At 41.3% G+C, this 16885-nt stretch overlaps 2 protein-coding genes across 2 annotated transcripts; both read left to right on the top strand.

The window, feature by feature from the left end:
* Window positions 1-1894: 1894 nt before the first annotated feature.
* Window positions 1895-3581, top strand: LOC116390391 (succinate receptor 1-like). The gene is made up of 2 exons (XM_031860039.1): window positions 1895-1927; window positions 2167-3581. The coding sequence occupies exons 1-2, from the start codon at window positions 1907-1909 to the stop codon at window positions 3229-3231; spliced, it is 1086 nt and encodes a 361-aa protein (XP_031715899.1). The 5' UTR covers window positions 1895-1906; the 3' UTR covers window positions 3232-3581.
* A 257-nt stretch (window positions 3582-3838) lies between these two features.
* Window positions 3839-16373, top strand: slc17a6a (solute carrier family 17 member 6a). Its single transcript, XM_031859855.1, has 12 exons — window positions 3839-4422; window positions 5838-6093; window positions 6537-6655; window positions 7560-7674; window positions 8649-8736; window positions 8963-9049; window positions 10406-10548; window positions 10632-10781; window positions 13398-13530; window positions 13616-13726; window positions 13818-13945; window positions 14592-16373. Exons 1-12 carry the CDS (start codon window positions 4337-4339, stop codon window positions 14919-14921), a joined length of 1746 nt encoding a protein of 581 aa, XP_031715715.1. The 5' UTR covers window positions 3839-4336; the 3' UTR covers window positions 14922-16373.
* Window positions 16374-16885: the final 512 nt, after the last annotated feature.

Genomic DNA, 16885 nt, shown 5'->3' with positions numbered 1-16885 from the left:
CACACACACACACACACACACACACACACACACTCACACTCACACAGACATTTGTTTTATTAAAGAGCTTGAGGTTTCTTTAATTCACAGCCATCCCTCTTCTACTAATCTGCTGATAATATAAGTGCTCATGGTTGAAAGATCAAGTCTCCGCGCATGCTGAAACACGTAATATTTATGGCTTTTCACTCGATGTAACCAAAGAGCTGATGATAATCAATATTTGCTGTAAGGAACGAAAAAGAAAATCTTATACACTGTGTCTAAGCCAGACAACTTACTCTTATTGTAGTGTAAGTCTATTTATTTAATTGCCACTATGAGTAACAAAATACTTGATGCCTTACATTCAAACTTATCATTGCTTCCATCTGTCATTAGAATAATAATTTGTATCATTTAGAAACTGAGAACTTGCTTACTATGGGGTTTTAAGTATTTCCCTTTACTATAAGTTTATGTTTAATTATATTTTTGTTGTTGTTGTCACAGCAAAAACGTTCTAGCATTGTTTTTTGCATTGAGGTTACAGCACAGATGTAACACAATTTTACCAAATTATTTTCTTCACTCCACTGGCAGTTAATAGGCGGGTTGCGTTACGCTTTATTCTCATAACAGCCCAGCCGTTTCTCAAGGCCAATGTCTGACATGTGAAGTAGCTTTTAATGACGACAAATCTGTGCAGCTCTTAGTACTGTGAGGAAGGGCAGATGTTGTCCTGCAATGGCCAGTTGTTAAGCAGCAGCAGCAGGTGGTGCATGTTGACTGTTGACAGCGAGTGAAGAGATCCCTTTTTAATGTGCCTCTGTTTACCAACACGTCAGAGCTAATGCAAGCCTGCCCCTACCTACTGAACTGTGTTTGCTCCATCACACAAAGCGCGTCAGCCATCGCCCAGTTCGTGTGCTTGGTTTCCTTAGCTGTGTCTGTGTAGTGAAGGAAAGAAACGCGTTCTCATTTTTTTATTTTGCACCGAGCACTTAATGAAATGTAACTACCGAGACATAAACACGTCAGTTTAATTGTTGTCATGACACTACATATTCATAATCAGTAGTTTGAAGCAGCAATGTGTGATAATCTGTTTTTATTTAAATGGAACAAAAGTTGAACTGTCTATTTGATATTTATATCAAGCTTAAATGACAACACGGAGAAAGATGTAGCTTTTTATTTTGAAATGATATGAAGGACATTTTGTGTTTATTTGGCTGCCTATAGAAATATGTGAGAATATTCTGTTTTTGGATTTTAGGTTGAATTTTATGTTCAAAAGCTGGCTGGCTGTGCCACAAACTTGGACAACTAAATCAGTTTGTTTGAGATGCATGTAGATGTGACCGGCTGAGAGCAATGTTGGACTGGTCCAGTTTGCCTTTTTCATGCTCTGGGCTCAGCTGAACTCTGCCTGTTGATGCCTTAATACATCTAAAAACTTGTGTTTTCTATTTTATTTCCTTGTATACCTCTTCTCTTATGTCTTCTTCTTGTTATGCTCTAGTAATAATAATATTTCATTTTATACCATTACTATGCTCGTAAAAAAGGTAAACCTGTTTACTCTATGCTTAAAATTACAGTTGTGTTTTCAACCATTTGTTTCTGTCATTTATGTAATTGTCCTGTATCCAAATGTGTATGGTAAACAAAGACAAATCTCCAAAATAAAGTACCAGTTTATCTTGAGTAATTGTTGGACATGTTTGGATCAGTCTTAAATACTGTAGCCCACCTGCTCTCTCTCTCTGCTGAGAACATGAAAGTTGCTGTTCACATAACAGATGGCCCGAGAGAACACTGATAACTATTCAGTGTTTGTTAACACTGGTGGGTGTGTGTTACACCAAAATATGATGGCATGGTTGTTTCGCTTGGCACACCGTGAAGCCACTGTTATAAAGACATGGGCAACACTCAGGTTCAGGTAAGCTGGCACTGTTCACTGTGATTTTACACATGTTCTCAATCAGGTTAAGATTTAAATATAGATTTTAACAGCATTGTAATTATGGAAAAATGATTGTTCATAAGCTCAGGGCAGATATCATGTTCATATCTTTAATGTTTTGTGCAATCAAACCAGTGTTAACAATGAAAGGCAGGTTTAGATGAAGAATAAGAGGACATAAACTATATTGTCATCTGCATTGTAAACTCATCCAGCCTGCAGAGGAAGCCTTCTGCGACCTGGTCACACATCAAAGTCTACAGGTGGTCCAGCTCTACGTGATGCCGTCCTTCTTCCTGGCGGTGCTCATCCTTGGGCTCCCCCTCAACCTGCTTTCCCTCTGGGTTTTCCTCCACCGCCTGCGGCGCTGGACCCGCAGCACGGTGTTCCTCTTCAACCTGACCCTGGCTGACACCTCGTGGCTGCTGGCCTTGCCGTACCTCATCAACTACCACCTGGACCAGCTGTACTGGAAGTTGGGGATCTCGCTCTGCATGGCTGTGAGGATGTTTTACCACAAGTACTTCTACCTCAGCATCTTCTTCATCACCTGCATCAGTGTGGACCGGTACCTGGCCATCGTGCACCCGCTGCGCTCTCTGGTGCTGCTGGGCCGGAGACAGACCTGCCTGTTGTGTGTGGCGGTCTGGGTGGCCTATCTGGTCCTCAGCATACCTGTTGCCAGTATGAGTGTGATCCAGACTTGCCCCGGGAGCAACCGCACCGTCTGCCCCCTGTACGTACTGCTGAGCGAGACCGGGGGGAGCCTGTCCTATTCCCTCTTTTGTTCCATCGTCGGCTTCCTCTTCCCGCTGCTCTCCATCTGCTACTGCGGCCTGCGCAGCGTCAGAGAGCTGCGCCACCGCTCCTGCCGCCCCGACCCGCTCAACAAGCAGCGGCGGCTCCGGCGGGTGCTGAGCGCAGCGCTGGTTTTCTTCGCCCTGTTTTACGTGCCCTACCACCTGAGCCGCAACGCGGCCATCGTGATGCGGGTGGTCTATCCTCACAGCCCCGCCTCCTGGCGGCGCGCAGACCTGGCCTTCGCCCTGGAGATGTGCTTCTGCAGCCTCATTTCCTGCGTGAACCCTCTGTTCAGCTGCTTCATAGGCCGCCAGTTCAGGAAGGAATTTCGCAGCCCTTTTGCTGCCATGTTTTCCCAGTGTCCAGGCACGCAGGTGGCCTCAATGATATCCAAGCGGACCCGGATGACGGTGAGGAAAAGGCCGCGGATATCTACTGTCACACCTGCGTGCGCACTGTCTGCACCTGGATCCCAGTGAGCTGTAGAAATAACTCAGTAATGTTTTTTGAAATTGTATAGAAAACCTCTGTATGTCCTCTGTTTGATCAACCGCTTTCTTTGATTGGAGGAACAAGATAAATACACTATATGAAACAATGTCTCCGTTATCTCATTGAATCTCATATCAGTTTAGTCTCCTTAACTTCCTTACACAACACTGCCTCTCCGTGGTTGACTGCATACTGTACTTCACGGTCTGGTTCCACGTGTGTGAATACTGTTTCTGTCATTCAGTGAAAACATTTTTTACAATCCTCAGTTTATTCAACAAATCTTTCTATAAATGGGGCCACGTATAGGTTGAACCGTGTCTGTAAGCGCAGCAGGTCAACCTAAAACCAAGCAATAACCGGATGTAAGGGAGGGTAGTGGGGGGGATCAATGCTTTGTGCCTGCTGCAGCAAGTGATTTATGAGTGGTCGGAGCTCATCCTGAAATCCTTTTTATTCAGTTATATATAAGTGATGGATAGAGGTTATGCAAGTGGCAACTGTCGCTGTTCACACATTTTTACGTAGTAATTGAATTAGAGGAGAGGAGCGTCGGAAGCGGAGGGAGGAGGGGCGCTGCGCGGAGCTGCTGACAGGTAGATGAGCTGTGCGCTGTCCACGGTGCTGAAACCTCCTCCGGCTGCTGCCTCACCGGAGATCTTCACCTCAGATTAGACCGGAGCTCCGCTGACCTGCACCAGCTGAAGATTTTCACTTTTCCACCTCGATTTCTCCAAGAATTCTCAAAGAAAAAATTCCCCAGCCCCCCTCCTAAACAAACAACTTTCTATTTTCTGTGATGCTGTTTTCTAATCGCTGCCTGGATCTTAAAATGGCACTGCATGGATTAACATTGCGCAAGGCAAAAGCGGAGTTACTTGACTGCTGTTTTGTGACTGTGAAACCAGCCCTTTCAGACTGAACGTGTTCTCTCTCTTCTCCATTTTTCTGGCTCATCTCTTCAGGACATCGAGACGTTTTTCTGCTTAAAAGACAAGAGCGCGTTATTTGGATTAATATATTAGCAATATGCTCATTAATGCAGCACTTCCATTTGTTATAGTATTGTAGAATTTCATAGCTCATTTGGATATGGAGCCGTGCGCGGAGAAAGCTGCCCCTACCACCAAGGAGGGTATAAAACAGATCGCAGGAAAGGCCCTCGGGAAAATTTACAGGTAAGGCAAAGAAATCCCCATTTCTGCACGTCTTTTGATTACAGAATAATATCTGTTACGATAAATTAAAATAGGAAATATCCAGATGTCAAGATCACACATAAGAATAGCACACATAAAACACGCACTGGCTTTAAATGTGCTTATTACTGAATTACATTGAAATCAAGAGGGAAATCTCTTCTTTATGAGTTTGATCACGGACAGGATGCTGAAAGCAGAGTCGTGTGGCCCGAATATTTAAGGATCAGCTATTTCCCTGGAGGATGATCCCCTCTACCAGCTGCCGTGGGTGTTTTTTAATAATTAATGAAACAGAACGAGTCGTGACACAAGGTCGGAGGATATCTATTACCTTATGTATCTATCTGTATTAATCCAAGATCGATGGACTTCATATCAATTGACTCCCTTTATTCTTTATACTGTCAGAAGGACCGACATGAAATGTAATGCAAAGGAAAACTGATAACTGACTTGAAAGCAAACAGCTCTTCAATGTAAAATCAGAGTAATGGAGCAGGATGTATAAGTCACATGTGTGGAATTTAATAATGTGACAATTCCGATTGTGAATGCGAATAAAATAGACTTTGGTTGAATACTAAGCCGAAAAAACAATACTTACGCAAATCATCTGGAAACACGTAACGTTTATAAATTACACGTATTTTAAATGATTATTTGTTCAGGCACACAACATGTATTTTTTGTTGTTGAACTTGATTCCAAGCTGCAACACAGAAACGTGACTTCAGAAAAACATATGTTGGTTTCAATTAAACTATCAGGCCTATGGTTATTTTTCTGGATGAGGCCTACACATTTCCATTTTGTGTTTTTTTTAAATTAACTTCACATTTCTTTCTACAAATTTTAAGTGGAAGCCAAAGCAAGATGCCAACCCCACATTTATGGAAGCTCATTAAAAATGATAAGGGCAAAATTAACTCTTGACAACGATGATGCTGATATTGCTGCAATGCGGTATGAATATAATTCTTTCCTCGTTTGTCAACGAGTCTTTCTTTTACAGAAACATAGAGAATTTCAGCAGGGAACGGAAAAAAGGAGGCAGCAGGTTTTGAATAGTCAAATTAAAAGATGGAAATAAAGACATTGTCAAGGCCTGTCGTTGAAAGAGCACGAAGTACTTAAGGTGCCAGTTTATTTTATGTAGCATTAGCTGCAAACAGCTTGTGAGATGCATGTGAATAAATACATCAGTATAAAAGTGTACATTTTGTTTTTGCAGACAATCAACGAAATCACACATTTTCCACTGATATTTCTCGCTCCTTTAAATGCAGCTAAATGTGCCTGGATGTTTGAATGCATACACCGACGTGTCGACATTGAATTTAACCTAAAAAAATGAATTAAAAATGAACATATAATCGGCTCGTGTCGTGCAGGAGGCTGGAAAAGCGGCAGCAGACAGGGGAGGCGATCGAGCTCACGGAGGATGGGAGACCCACGGCGGACCAGGAGCGGAAGAAGCCCCTGTGTGACTGCACTTGCTTCGGGGCTCCGCGCAGATACATCATCGCTATGCTGAGCGGGATGGGCTTCTGCATCTCCTTCGGTATCCGGTGTAACTTGGGTGTGGCCATCGTCAGCATGGTCAATAACAGCACGATCCACCAAAACGGCAAGATCATCATCACAGAGGTGCGTGGTGGCTCATCCTCGCACGAGCTCACCTCGCGTGTTTAATAAGTGATGAGGGCCAGAGCCAATAGACGGATCGATATGTTTTAAAACACACCTGGAGAACATCAATTGAGCTCATACGTACTTTTTAATTGTATTTATTGTGCTGGGCCTTTATTATATAGTAGGTAGGAATGAACACATGGGTTTATTTGTCTTTATTTGTAATTTTCCTTAAAAATCGACTTATTGTGTGCTTTGATTAATTGATCGACTACGTTACGGTGTCGCTGCAAAGATATTGAAGCATCAAATAAAATAGATCTGATAGCTTTCTGATAATATTTTTCACAATGACACACCTAGATAAGAAGCATTTTGATTACACCTTTAACAATTTCACCATGTTACACTTGTCTGGAAAAGTAATTAAAATATGTCTTTATTTTTTTTTCTGAAAGCAAGCGAAATTTAACTGGGGCCCAGAGACCGTGGGGATGATTCATGGCTCCTTCTTCTGGGGCTACATAGTGACTCAGATACCAGGAGGGTATATCTCCTCCAGACTGGCTGCAAACAGGTAACTGGAAATAATCTATGGATAGTGTGGGTGGGGCTAAATATCAGTTGTATGTTTCTATTTATAATTTATAATGGAAATGTAGGTGTAATATTCGGATGTCGGTCTCATGGTTTGAAGAAAGGAGCCTGACCTTACAGCAGATATACTGGGGATTTGGCTGATGCCCACCAGGCGTGCCTCCTCATGTTAATGAGCTCCCATGGGACCACCATGTCTAATCCTTTATGTTCAGAGGCATGGCAACCACATCAGCCAAAGCCCTGCAGTGTGAAATGCGGCTCTAAGTAATGATTGTAGTATGATTTCAATGGCCATACCGCCTCTATAATCACATTATTTCACTATACCAACTGATTAGTCAGCTGCAATTAAACAAAATGACAGAGAAAAATAACAACAAATATGTAAAAACTGTAGTACAGTAACAAATTATAACAACACATTAGAAACCCATGTAAATATAGTCGTGAGGATGCTGTAAAAAGCAACCAAAGTAGGATAAGGTTGCAGTATAAGCCCTTATCCACATCATAAGGTTGTTCAATTTCTCACGAGGGAAATGAAGCCTAAATAAGATGCAAATCTTTGAAGAGCTTCATCATGCCAAGTCAGCTGAGCCCACTGAGGCCTTCTGCTGCAAACACCTCCTGTCCCCGCTGTATGAATAGTGTGTTAGTGTGTGTGTGTGTGTGTGTGTGCCATCCAATTAGGATTTATTTATCTTCCTCAGTGATACTTCTCCCAGTAAAGAATCCCACAGTTTAACATTGTTTTGATATGTTGTATTTCTTATCTGATGTTTTATGCTTGAATCAATATTGTTGCCGCGTATCTTCTTTGAATAAGATGATCTTGTTTTGATGATATTCTGACAAATAATCCCGACACATTGTTTATCCAGAGTTTTCGGTGCTGCCATTGTGCTGACATCCATCTTGAACATGTTCATTCCCTCTGCCGCCCGGACGCACTATGGATGTGTCATCTTTGTGAGGATATTACAAGGGCTGGTGGAGGTACGTATGCACAGTTTGCACATCAGATCCTGACCTTTAAAAGGCTCAAAAATGATGCCTCATTATCAAGCTGAAAGCTAAACTCGACCTCAATGAAACTGTCCTGACATTCTGTCTTTGACTACGATTTACAGAAATCCTCTTGTTCTCACAGATCCCCAGGCTTTCTATTTGAATTTGCACTGGAAAATGAAGCCCCATTATGGAGAGGTTCCATTTATTATACTGTACATAATTGTCAGATTAGTCCACAAGCATCATAAACCCCTGAATAGCAGGGCTTGTGTATGTTGGTTTACTTGTCCAGAACGGCTCCATGTTCACATCGAAACATGCATAACAAAAGACATAAAAACCACTTGATGCGAGCGGCACCGCAGCGCAACAGAAAAGATTTCAGAGCGAGAGATGCTATTATTAGACTGAAGGTTATACTCCTTTGTAATTTTGCTTTGCTGTATTTTCAATAGCAGCTCATGACCATTGAGAGAGCGAGCCGCCTGTGCTCAGCACCCATCGACTTATTACTGCAAATTAAACATTAGCATTTCAGGGTGTCTCCCACTGCAAGCCCCAGCAATTTGTGTCTATCAATAGTTGATTGTATGCCACTTGGTGTGTAATGAAGATTTAATAGGAACAATTCCGTTTTTTGTTCATGAAGTGGGTGGTCAGCCTGAATCTGCACTGACTTACACCTAGCCCATTAGTCTCTATTAGAAAAGGTCAGCTACAATGCATGTCAGTGTGTTTGTTATTAAATACAATTTGTCTTGTCTTTGGCAAATGAGAACAGACTAGGTCAATCAGGTAGAATCAGAATGTGTAAATTCTATTGACTGAAAGTGAAAAAATAGATGTAAAATGTATTGATGCAGGAAGGTTACTCTGATTGAGAAAAACACATTATGGTTAATGGAAAATGATCCACGTGTGTTCAGACTGTGACTGTAACGTCATTTGTCACCGTGCAGGGAGTGACTTATCCAGCCTGCCACGGGATCTGGAGTAAATGGGCTCCGCCGCTGGAAAGAAGTCGTCTGGCAACCATCTCCTTCTGTGGTACAAAATCTACACGTTTCTGTGACTCATTAGTGTCATATCGATTTTACAATCATACTACTTCATACACTGAAATGAAGGTTTAGAATGACAAAATATTGCTCCTGCAATGTGTGTAAACAACGTGTACTGGACACTTCTGTCACTAGACACCGGGACAACACTGCAGTCTGAATAAGCACCCGGGATCAAATTCTGCTTGCTCATAATATTTTGTCTTGTTCAGGATCCTATGCTGGTGCAGTGATAGCCATGCCTCTGGCTGGGATCCTGGTCCAGTACTATGGATGGTCCTGTGTCTTCTATCTGTATGGTGAGTATCACCGCCGTGAGTAGATTTAAGGCCAGAAATAGCATTTATTTTTACAATCAACACTTGGAATGATGAAGGCACTTGCAAATTGTTTCTCATCATCGTCAATTTTGAAAGTTTTGGCTATTTTGCTTCCATAACATATGTTCTTTATATTTTACTATTTGCATCTGTAGTGTAGACTCTTCTAAAATCACCAAAATCTAGCTTTAATAGTGCCTCACTTGCATATTTAAACACAACATATCAGACTACAACAAATAATTGTCCTAATGTAAGCAATCAATGGGCAATTTCTTTACACCATTCACCTACAAAATGTATGTAATTTACAATGCATATCTTTAAAGAGGTTTTTTTCATACTATGAGCCAAAAAGCTCCACTTGTAGCACTTACATACACCAAACTTTCCACTTATCATTAATAATCTGATTAATATAACTTTTAATTCCTAAAATGATGGCAAAGAACTGCTCCGGACTTTGTGGGCATGTATTGAATGATTGAGTGACATCTTCCTAGCTAGTTAGCTTGAACCTGTTTGGGTGGGACAAATTACATCTCCTATCATTCTTATTGACTGATCCAGATTTGTGATCCAATAAATTCCCAACTAAACTCTGTCCACCTTCAACCCGAGCAGAGGTCTAATCAGCCAGAATAACTTCAAACTCCTGTGTGGATTTTCAGAGACTTTAATACCTTAAATAGAGAATATGTCACTTTCAAAAGAAGAAACAACACGAAGAAGTCTGTCTTGCAAATGAAAAGTTGAGTTTATAAGCTATTAATCACACCTTATTCCAATTCAATACACTCAGGAGTTCTGCTGTTGCAGTCTGACGTCTGATATGACTCGTATCTTATGGCAGCTAATGTTAGCTCATGTTAGCAAACCTTAGACAGATACCGCTGTGTTACTGTAACATTGCTGTATCAGTTTTTCTGCACTACACTTAGAACTTGCAGCCACATGTGCAAACATGTCAGTTGCATCCTGCTGAACTTTAATTTAGAGTTCTCCTCTTTTAATTCATTGAAGTTAGAAAAAACTTCTCATATATTGTATATATCAGTTTGTTTTAGCTCCTCATTGAAGCTGTTATCTGATATTGACACTGAGCGTGTTCACTGTTTGTTATGGCTGCACCATCTTATCAATTAGAAATATTCTAGATATGTTGTGCATCGTTTTATATAGATTTCCGCAAAATTCACACTGACATTTGGTGTCTTTAAAAAAGTTTTAAAAAACAGAAAATGTTCTGTGGGTCTGAGCAATATTTGGCTGCACAGAGTTTGTAATGACGGACATGTTTGGTTCTTGACGCCATCACTGTGATGATCTGTTCAGGATGCTTTGGGATATTTTGGTACATGTTCTGGGTCTTGGTGTCCTACGAGAGCCCAGCGGAGCACCCGACCATCTCTGACGAGGAGCGCCGTTACATTGAGGAGAGCATCGGTGAAAGTGCCCAGCTGATGGGCGCAATGGAAGTGAGTTCTCAATCTGTATCTATTGATTTGTAACACCTCGACAGGTGCTGTACGTCCGGCTGATTCTCTGTTTGTCTTAACAGAAATACAAGACCCCCTGGAAGAAATTCTTCACCTCCATGCCCGTCTATGCAATCATCGTGGCCAACTTCTGCAGGAGCTGGACCTTTTATCTGCTCCTCATCAGCCAGCCTGCATACTTCGAGGAGGTGTTTGGCTTTGAAATCAGCAAGGTAAAGAAATCCCCCATGATGACTAATGTCAGCCAAAAAAATGTTAACACCGTGTGATTTAATGTTCAAGATTACAAACTAAGATTTTCTCAGCCATAAATTGCTGAAGTTGAGTGCAGTAACGCTAGTGCTATGATCGGTCTTACTAACGTTTAGCAAATACAGTAGCTGGTGAACATAATGGAGAATTAAGCAGCTAGAGAGACGGATATTTACCTCGGGAGTTGGTTGAGACCAAAAACAGAGCTAAAAGAGTTTGACTCATCTGACTCATCACGTGACACACAGAACACAATTCATAAAAATGATAATGTTACTATATAACTGCTGGATGTGTAATAAGCAACTGTTCATCATCTCAACTTAAAAGGTGATGACACGTTAATGTATTGTTCAAAACTTCAATTGCCCAAAAGTGCTCCATAAATCAGTTCAAATTTCAAAATGTTTTATTCGAGTCAACCTAAAATAAATAGTTTGTATGAGTTTAGTTAGGAAACCTCCCAGCATGCACCAGGGCTGTCATGTCCAGATACCCTGAGACTTGTTTTCTGACACTGCGTTCCAAATTGCATAACCTTTCTTTTAGCTTGTGGTACATACTGCAGCTGCCCTTACAAAGTATGTACTGTTGCATGCAGTATGCATTCAACTGGGACATACTAGTACTTCCATATTCAACATAGAACCTTGAACTTGGACCCTCTTGTTCATATATCCGCTGTGCAGAGGGCTGTGGGTCAGAATAGCCAGAAAGAAGCATGTTGGCTTGCATACTGCAAAACATGACCGGATGTAGTAGAACATCCTTGTATTTTTGACACACTGCATTTGACATACTGTGTATTGCGACGTATTCAATCTCTTTCTGGCAAACTAAATAGTATGGCGGTATGGGTTTTGGAACGCACAGCCTGTTTTGTGTTTTCTGTGCTGTGTTTTTCCTCCTGTGTTCCCGTACTGTCTTTCCCTTCTTTGCCCATCTACACACCTGGTCTGAATCAGCCTTGTTTGTTCTTCTCAGCCAATCAGATCCTTCCCTGTTCCCTGCCCGTTCTCCTGCCTAATCACCTCATTCCCCTCACCTGAGCTTCTCCACCCATCTTTCCACCTGCACTTCATCCCCTCATTAGATTATTTTGTATTTACGTCCTGGTTTTCAGTTCAGTCTTTGTTAGATCTGTGTTTTCTGTTTTGTGATTATCAGTTTGCCTTTTCTGCACGAACCACAAAAGATTATTTTCTTTGAGTTCTTATTGCCTGCAGTCTCCTGTATATAGGCCTACCCGCTCCACCCTTCATGGCTGATATTAAAGACTCTGGTATAATTCTCTTTGAATGTGCACCCTGCTTGACAACAGGTGTTACTGTGTGAAACATAGAGGGCTGGAGGAATACGCCCTACAACAAAAATGTTGCTCTTCTGCCTCCCTCGTCTTGAAGTCAATGGGTTTGTTTGAATACGTTTTCAGTTGAATGCCTGAAATAAGGTCTAAAGCTAAGGATATTTAAACATTTAGTTCTACGATATGAAATACGTCACTAAATACCCCTCTCGTGAATCTTTAAGCTTTTAAGTATATCTTAAAAAGGGTGATTGCTTACCAGTGGCTAAATGTGACTACAACACGTCATCACGCGGACTAGTCTGCCTTTACGGCGTCGTTGTGTATTATGCGTCAATTTACAGCCTAATGATAGCGTTTGACTTCTGCCAATCGCATTCACACTTCAAAAATCATAAAGTTGTGTTTATTGGTGAGGATTATTTTGCTGAACAAAATGTGCAAGTAAACACTTGTGTTTGCCATAGAGCTTATTTTCTGCAATAATCCAAAATCCAGTGAAAGATTCCCATTGTTTTTTTGTCGAGGGAACCAGTGCGACACTACGTCAGTCCTGCAGCACTCTATTGTGTCCGACAATGTGTGCAATGTTTCCATTGTTGTTATTGTTAGTGATCAAGAGCAAATGTCATTAGACTGTGAGGGATAATGACAAGCATAGTGCATATAGTGAAGTGGTTGACATTTTACAATTTAAATTGTTTGCCTAACTCTCTTGAATGCCTTTAATGTTCTGTTTAAGTCAGATAAATGTATTTATGTTAATTTAACCTGCAAATCCTCAAGTACTCAAGTAAATTCAGTGAGCCCTTTCACAAAACATTTAACTGGGATTATTTTACTTCTTTGTTATAATCTTTGACTTGGTTTAAGAAAATAGATTTGAATACTGATTTAGAAACAAAATGTCTTGTTTTTGCAATGATAGCATTCTGAAAGTTTGGGTGCTGTGTTTTGGTACTTCTCTGATCATACTGTCCATGAGTGAATGTGTCAGACAACGAGTCCAGTTAATCTTAATATTTCATCATCTTTACCTTCCCTGGAGAGCGTGAAGCATGAATCAAGCTGGTTTGGAAGTTGTAATTCAGCTTCAGGATGGGCTGCTGCGATTGCTGCAGGTGAATTATTGCTCAGATGTGACACTGCCGTCAGAGGTTGAAACACACACAAAGATTGGTTCTGAGAATAGAAGAAGAATCACTGTTGTTTTGACAGTTTATTTGTAGCTGTCACAACTGCTTCAGACAAATGTTTGATGGTTTCTCAGGTTGGAATAGTGTCAGCGCTCCCTCACTTGGTCATGACCATCATCGTGCCCTTAGGAGGCCAGTTAGCGGACTACCTGCGGACCCACAACATCATGTCCACCACCACGGTCCGGAAAATCATGAACTGTGGAGGTGAGGCTTTGATAATCAGCTCTCTGTCTGTTGCCATGATACTATAGAAGTATTCCTCATCAGGTAACTCTCTTGTTGTTTTTAGGGTTTGGTATGGAGGCCACTTTCTTGCTCGTGGTTGGTTATTCTCACAGTAAGGGGGTGGCCATCTCTTTCTTAGTTCTGGCGGTGGGTTTTAGCGGATTTGCAATATCAGGTGAGTCTCAGAGCAATGGATTCTAGTTCAAATTCCTTTGCGCTACTCAAAAGAGCACCACACTCAGAATACTCACTCTTTGTTGCTGCAGGTTTCAATGTCAACCATCTTGACATCGCTCCTCGCTATGCCAGCATCCTCATGGGTATATCCAACGGGGTGGGTACCCTGTCAGGGATGGTCTGCCCTCTAATAGTGGGAGCAATGACAAAGAACAAGGTGAGTCATTTTTATTCATTCAACGATGTGAATATTGATGCAGATAGATGTTGTTAGTTACATGTCTCGTTTGTAACATGGTAGCGACATGAGGACAGAACTTTATTTTGAAAAGACACCATGCATGTAACAAGTAGAAACACACTGTCTCTGACAAGTCCAAAACTGATGCTAGGTGTTACGTAGAGCGTCATATGTTGAAGCGTAAAGCCACTGATCAGGCGTCGATATTTGACGAGTTGGGAGTTAGAATGTGTTGACAACAGTTCGAGCATCTTTAGCGTTACTGTGATGTATTTTCTGAGAGAGACAGAATGTGTGGATGGGGTTTAGTAACAAGAGGGATTTCAATCCTACATATTGTATTGGAACACTCAAACTTGGCAGCGGCACAGCAAATGCAGCACAATACAGAGCTGTGGACTGTTCACTTTTAGCTGCACTTCCTTCACCGTGTCATTAGATCAAAGGAGGATAACCACATTATGTAGAAATGTGAACCAAGTGATTGCCTGCTGAAATCAAAACACACTATGTTCTACAGAACATTTAGGAGCACACTGCTCATGGTAAGTCAGTTGAGAAAACACACGATCTGAGCCTTATTAAAGAAGTGACTTAGCCTGCAACTATTTTCTGTCTCTAGACGCGGGATGAGTGGCAGTACGTCTTCCTCATTGCTGCCCTGGTGCATTACGGGGGAGTGGTGTTTTATGGGATCTTTGCATCTGGGGAGAAACAGCCATGGGCCGACCCTGAAGAAACCAGCGAAGAGAAGTGTGGCATCATCGATGAGGATGAGCTGGCCGAAGAGACGGGAGACATCACGCAGAGTTACGGCGCCATGGGCGGTCCGGCTAAAACCTACGGGGCCACTGCACAGCTCAACGGAGGTTGGGTTCAGGACTGGGATAAGACGGAGGAGTATGTACAGGAACCGGCCGGAAAGATGTATGCTGAGCGCGGCTATTCTTAAACCAGACTAGTCTGTTTACAGAAACAGACTCTCCATCACGGATTGCACAACAGTCATTTAGATATTAAAATCCATTCTGTGTATTCAAGTAAAACGGTTACTAGTTTCAAAGAGCCAATGTAAACAAATAGTTTATTGCAATGCAGAACAATCCTCATTAGATTCTCACACGTCTCTCATCACATCTACCTACTGTAGGGCTTCACTATAAAGAGAGCAAAGAAAACTGCAGGCCTATGTTGTACTTCTTAGGCACTCAAACCTCATCAATCTACTTGAACAACATGAACCAGATGGCACTGCAGTTGACCATCGTATAGGGTCTTTCTCTGAAATACCACTCTGATTGCACTGAAACTATAAGTATTCTAAAACAAGATTTTATTCTGTTTCTCAAATGTGTTTTATGTACTGTACATACCTGTATACTGTTTCTGTGAGACTATTGTGGATTTTGGGTCGTTGATCTGTGTTAACATTAATATAAAAGGCCATATTTTTCATGGACAGTACCTTTTCAGGGAGATGTCTGCTTGCAAAAAAAGGCCTCCTCGAGCGAGGCCTATAATACACTATAAGACAAAAATAGCGTGAGTGAAGTTGAACCGTAGAGTTTTAGTGTGTGTTTGTTGCATGAATTTGCTCAGATCAATGTTTCAGATGCAGCCGCCTCACAGTCATCGATAGTCCTCATCCGGCTCACTGCTTTGTTCTTAGATAACCGTCTTCTGCCATTATAAATAATAAGATGAACTTTCATAATCAGGTGCCAGTCGTGATGTGAGACAAATCAAAAAAAGTTATGAAGGTGATTGCTCAGAAGACATTGTTTATTGATGTTTGGTGTGCACTGCAATAAATTCTGTGTACCAGCCGCCACCCATCACATTCTGTTCTGTAATGTAACACTGGCTTGCTGTATCTAACTGTAATTGTTTTGGAGTCATGTGATGCTCAACATTAAGGTGTGTGTTTTAACAAATTGCTAGTGTCTGGAGAATCCAGCTTTAGTGCTCATGATGCAGGATGTGTTGCATTTTGACAGCGAGGAATGCAGTAATGTATGTGAACAACCAGGTTGTTGTGATCTCTTGGTGTTTCTTGATTGTTCTCATTGTCACCAAAAGTACATTGTTGACACTTTGATATTGTCACGTTTGAGTGGACTGCTTGAGTTAATGGATTGCTCTACAACCTGAATTTATTTGCTATTTGAAAATTTTCTTCGTTTGCTGTATGAAATTTGCAAGGATGTTTAAAATATATGAATATTTAAGAATGTTTAAGACGACCAAAAGATGCTATTACGGCTTTGTGCCTGAAGTTTATGTGAACAGATAAATGTGATTTTATGGCTTCTAATATTGTGTTTAATGAAGAGGTATGTTGATGTCAAAAGTGTTAAAAGTATAAAAAATACTATCATTTTATAAAAAAAACAACCAAAAGTAATACTTTTGTCATTGGTCATCTTTTCATCGTGTGTGTTGATGTACTGTCGCACTTTCAGCTGTTTATCTGAAGGTTAGTGGTCCTCGGAGACTGGAGCCAGACTACCTTACCAGTTAACCACCTTCTCCAATCAGTGTCGTGCATCACCAATTCTCTCCACGTTTATCATTAGTAAATCAATGTCGGAGGTCTCTAGAGTCCCGGGGAGAGTATTGGACCCTGTAGCTAGGTAATTGGTAAAAGGAAAACAGCAATGTTACGCTATTACTGGAGTTTACGTCCCTACAAACCAGGATTATTGTCTGCCTTCCCTAAGAGTCCTGTCTTTAATATGCAGTGAGGATGAATATGTGTCATAGGTGCAAAAACGTGTGATGAACACATTAAACCTCTCAGCAGCATCTAACGTTTCTCTGAGTTGTAGAGGAAAAGGAAAGATCTGAGGAATGACCGAAAAAGAAAACACTTTGTGAGAATGTAAAGTGGAATATGAACTGTCCTGTTTCTCCAGC

This window comes from Anarrhichthys ocellatus, unplaced genomic scaffold, assembly GCF_004355925.1.
Source record: "Anarrhichthys ocellatus isolate YVR2014 unplaced genomic scaffold, GSC_Weel_1.0 scaffold2, whole genome shotgun sequence".
In the NCBI taxonomy this organism is placed as follows: domain Eukaryota; kingdom Metazoa; phylum Chordata; class Actinopteri; order Perciformes; family Anarhichadidae; genus Anarrhichthys; species Anarrhichthys ocellatus.
Note: the sequence above shows the minus strand (reverse complement) of the source record. Positions and strands in the feature narration are given on the sequence as shown.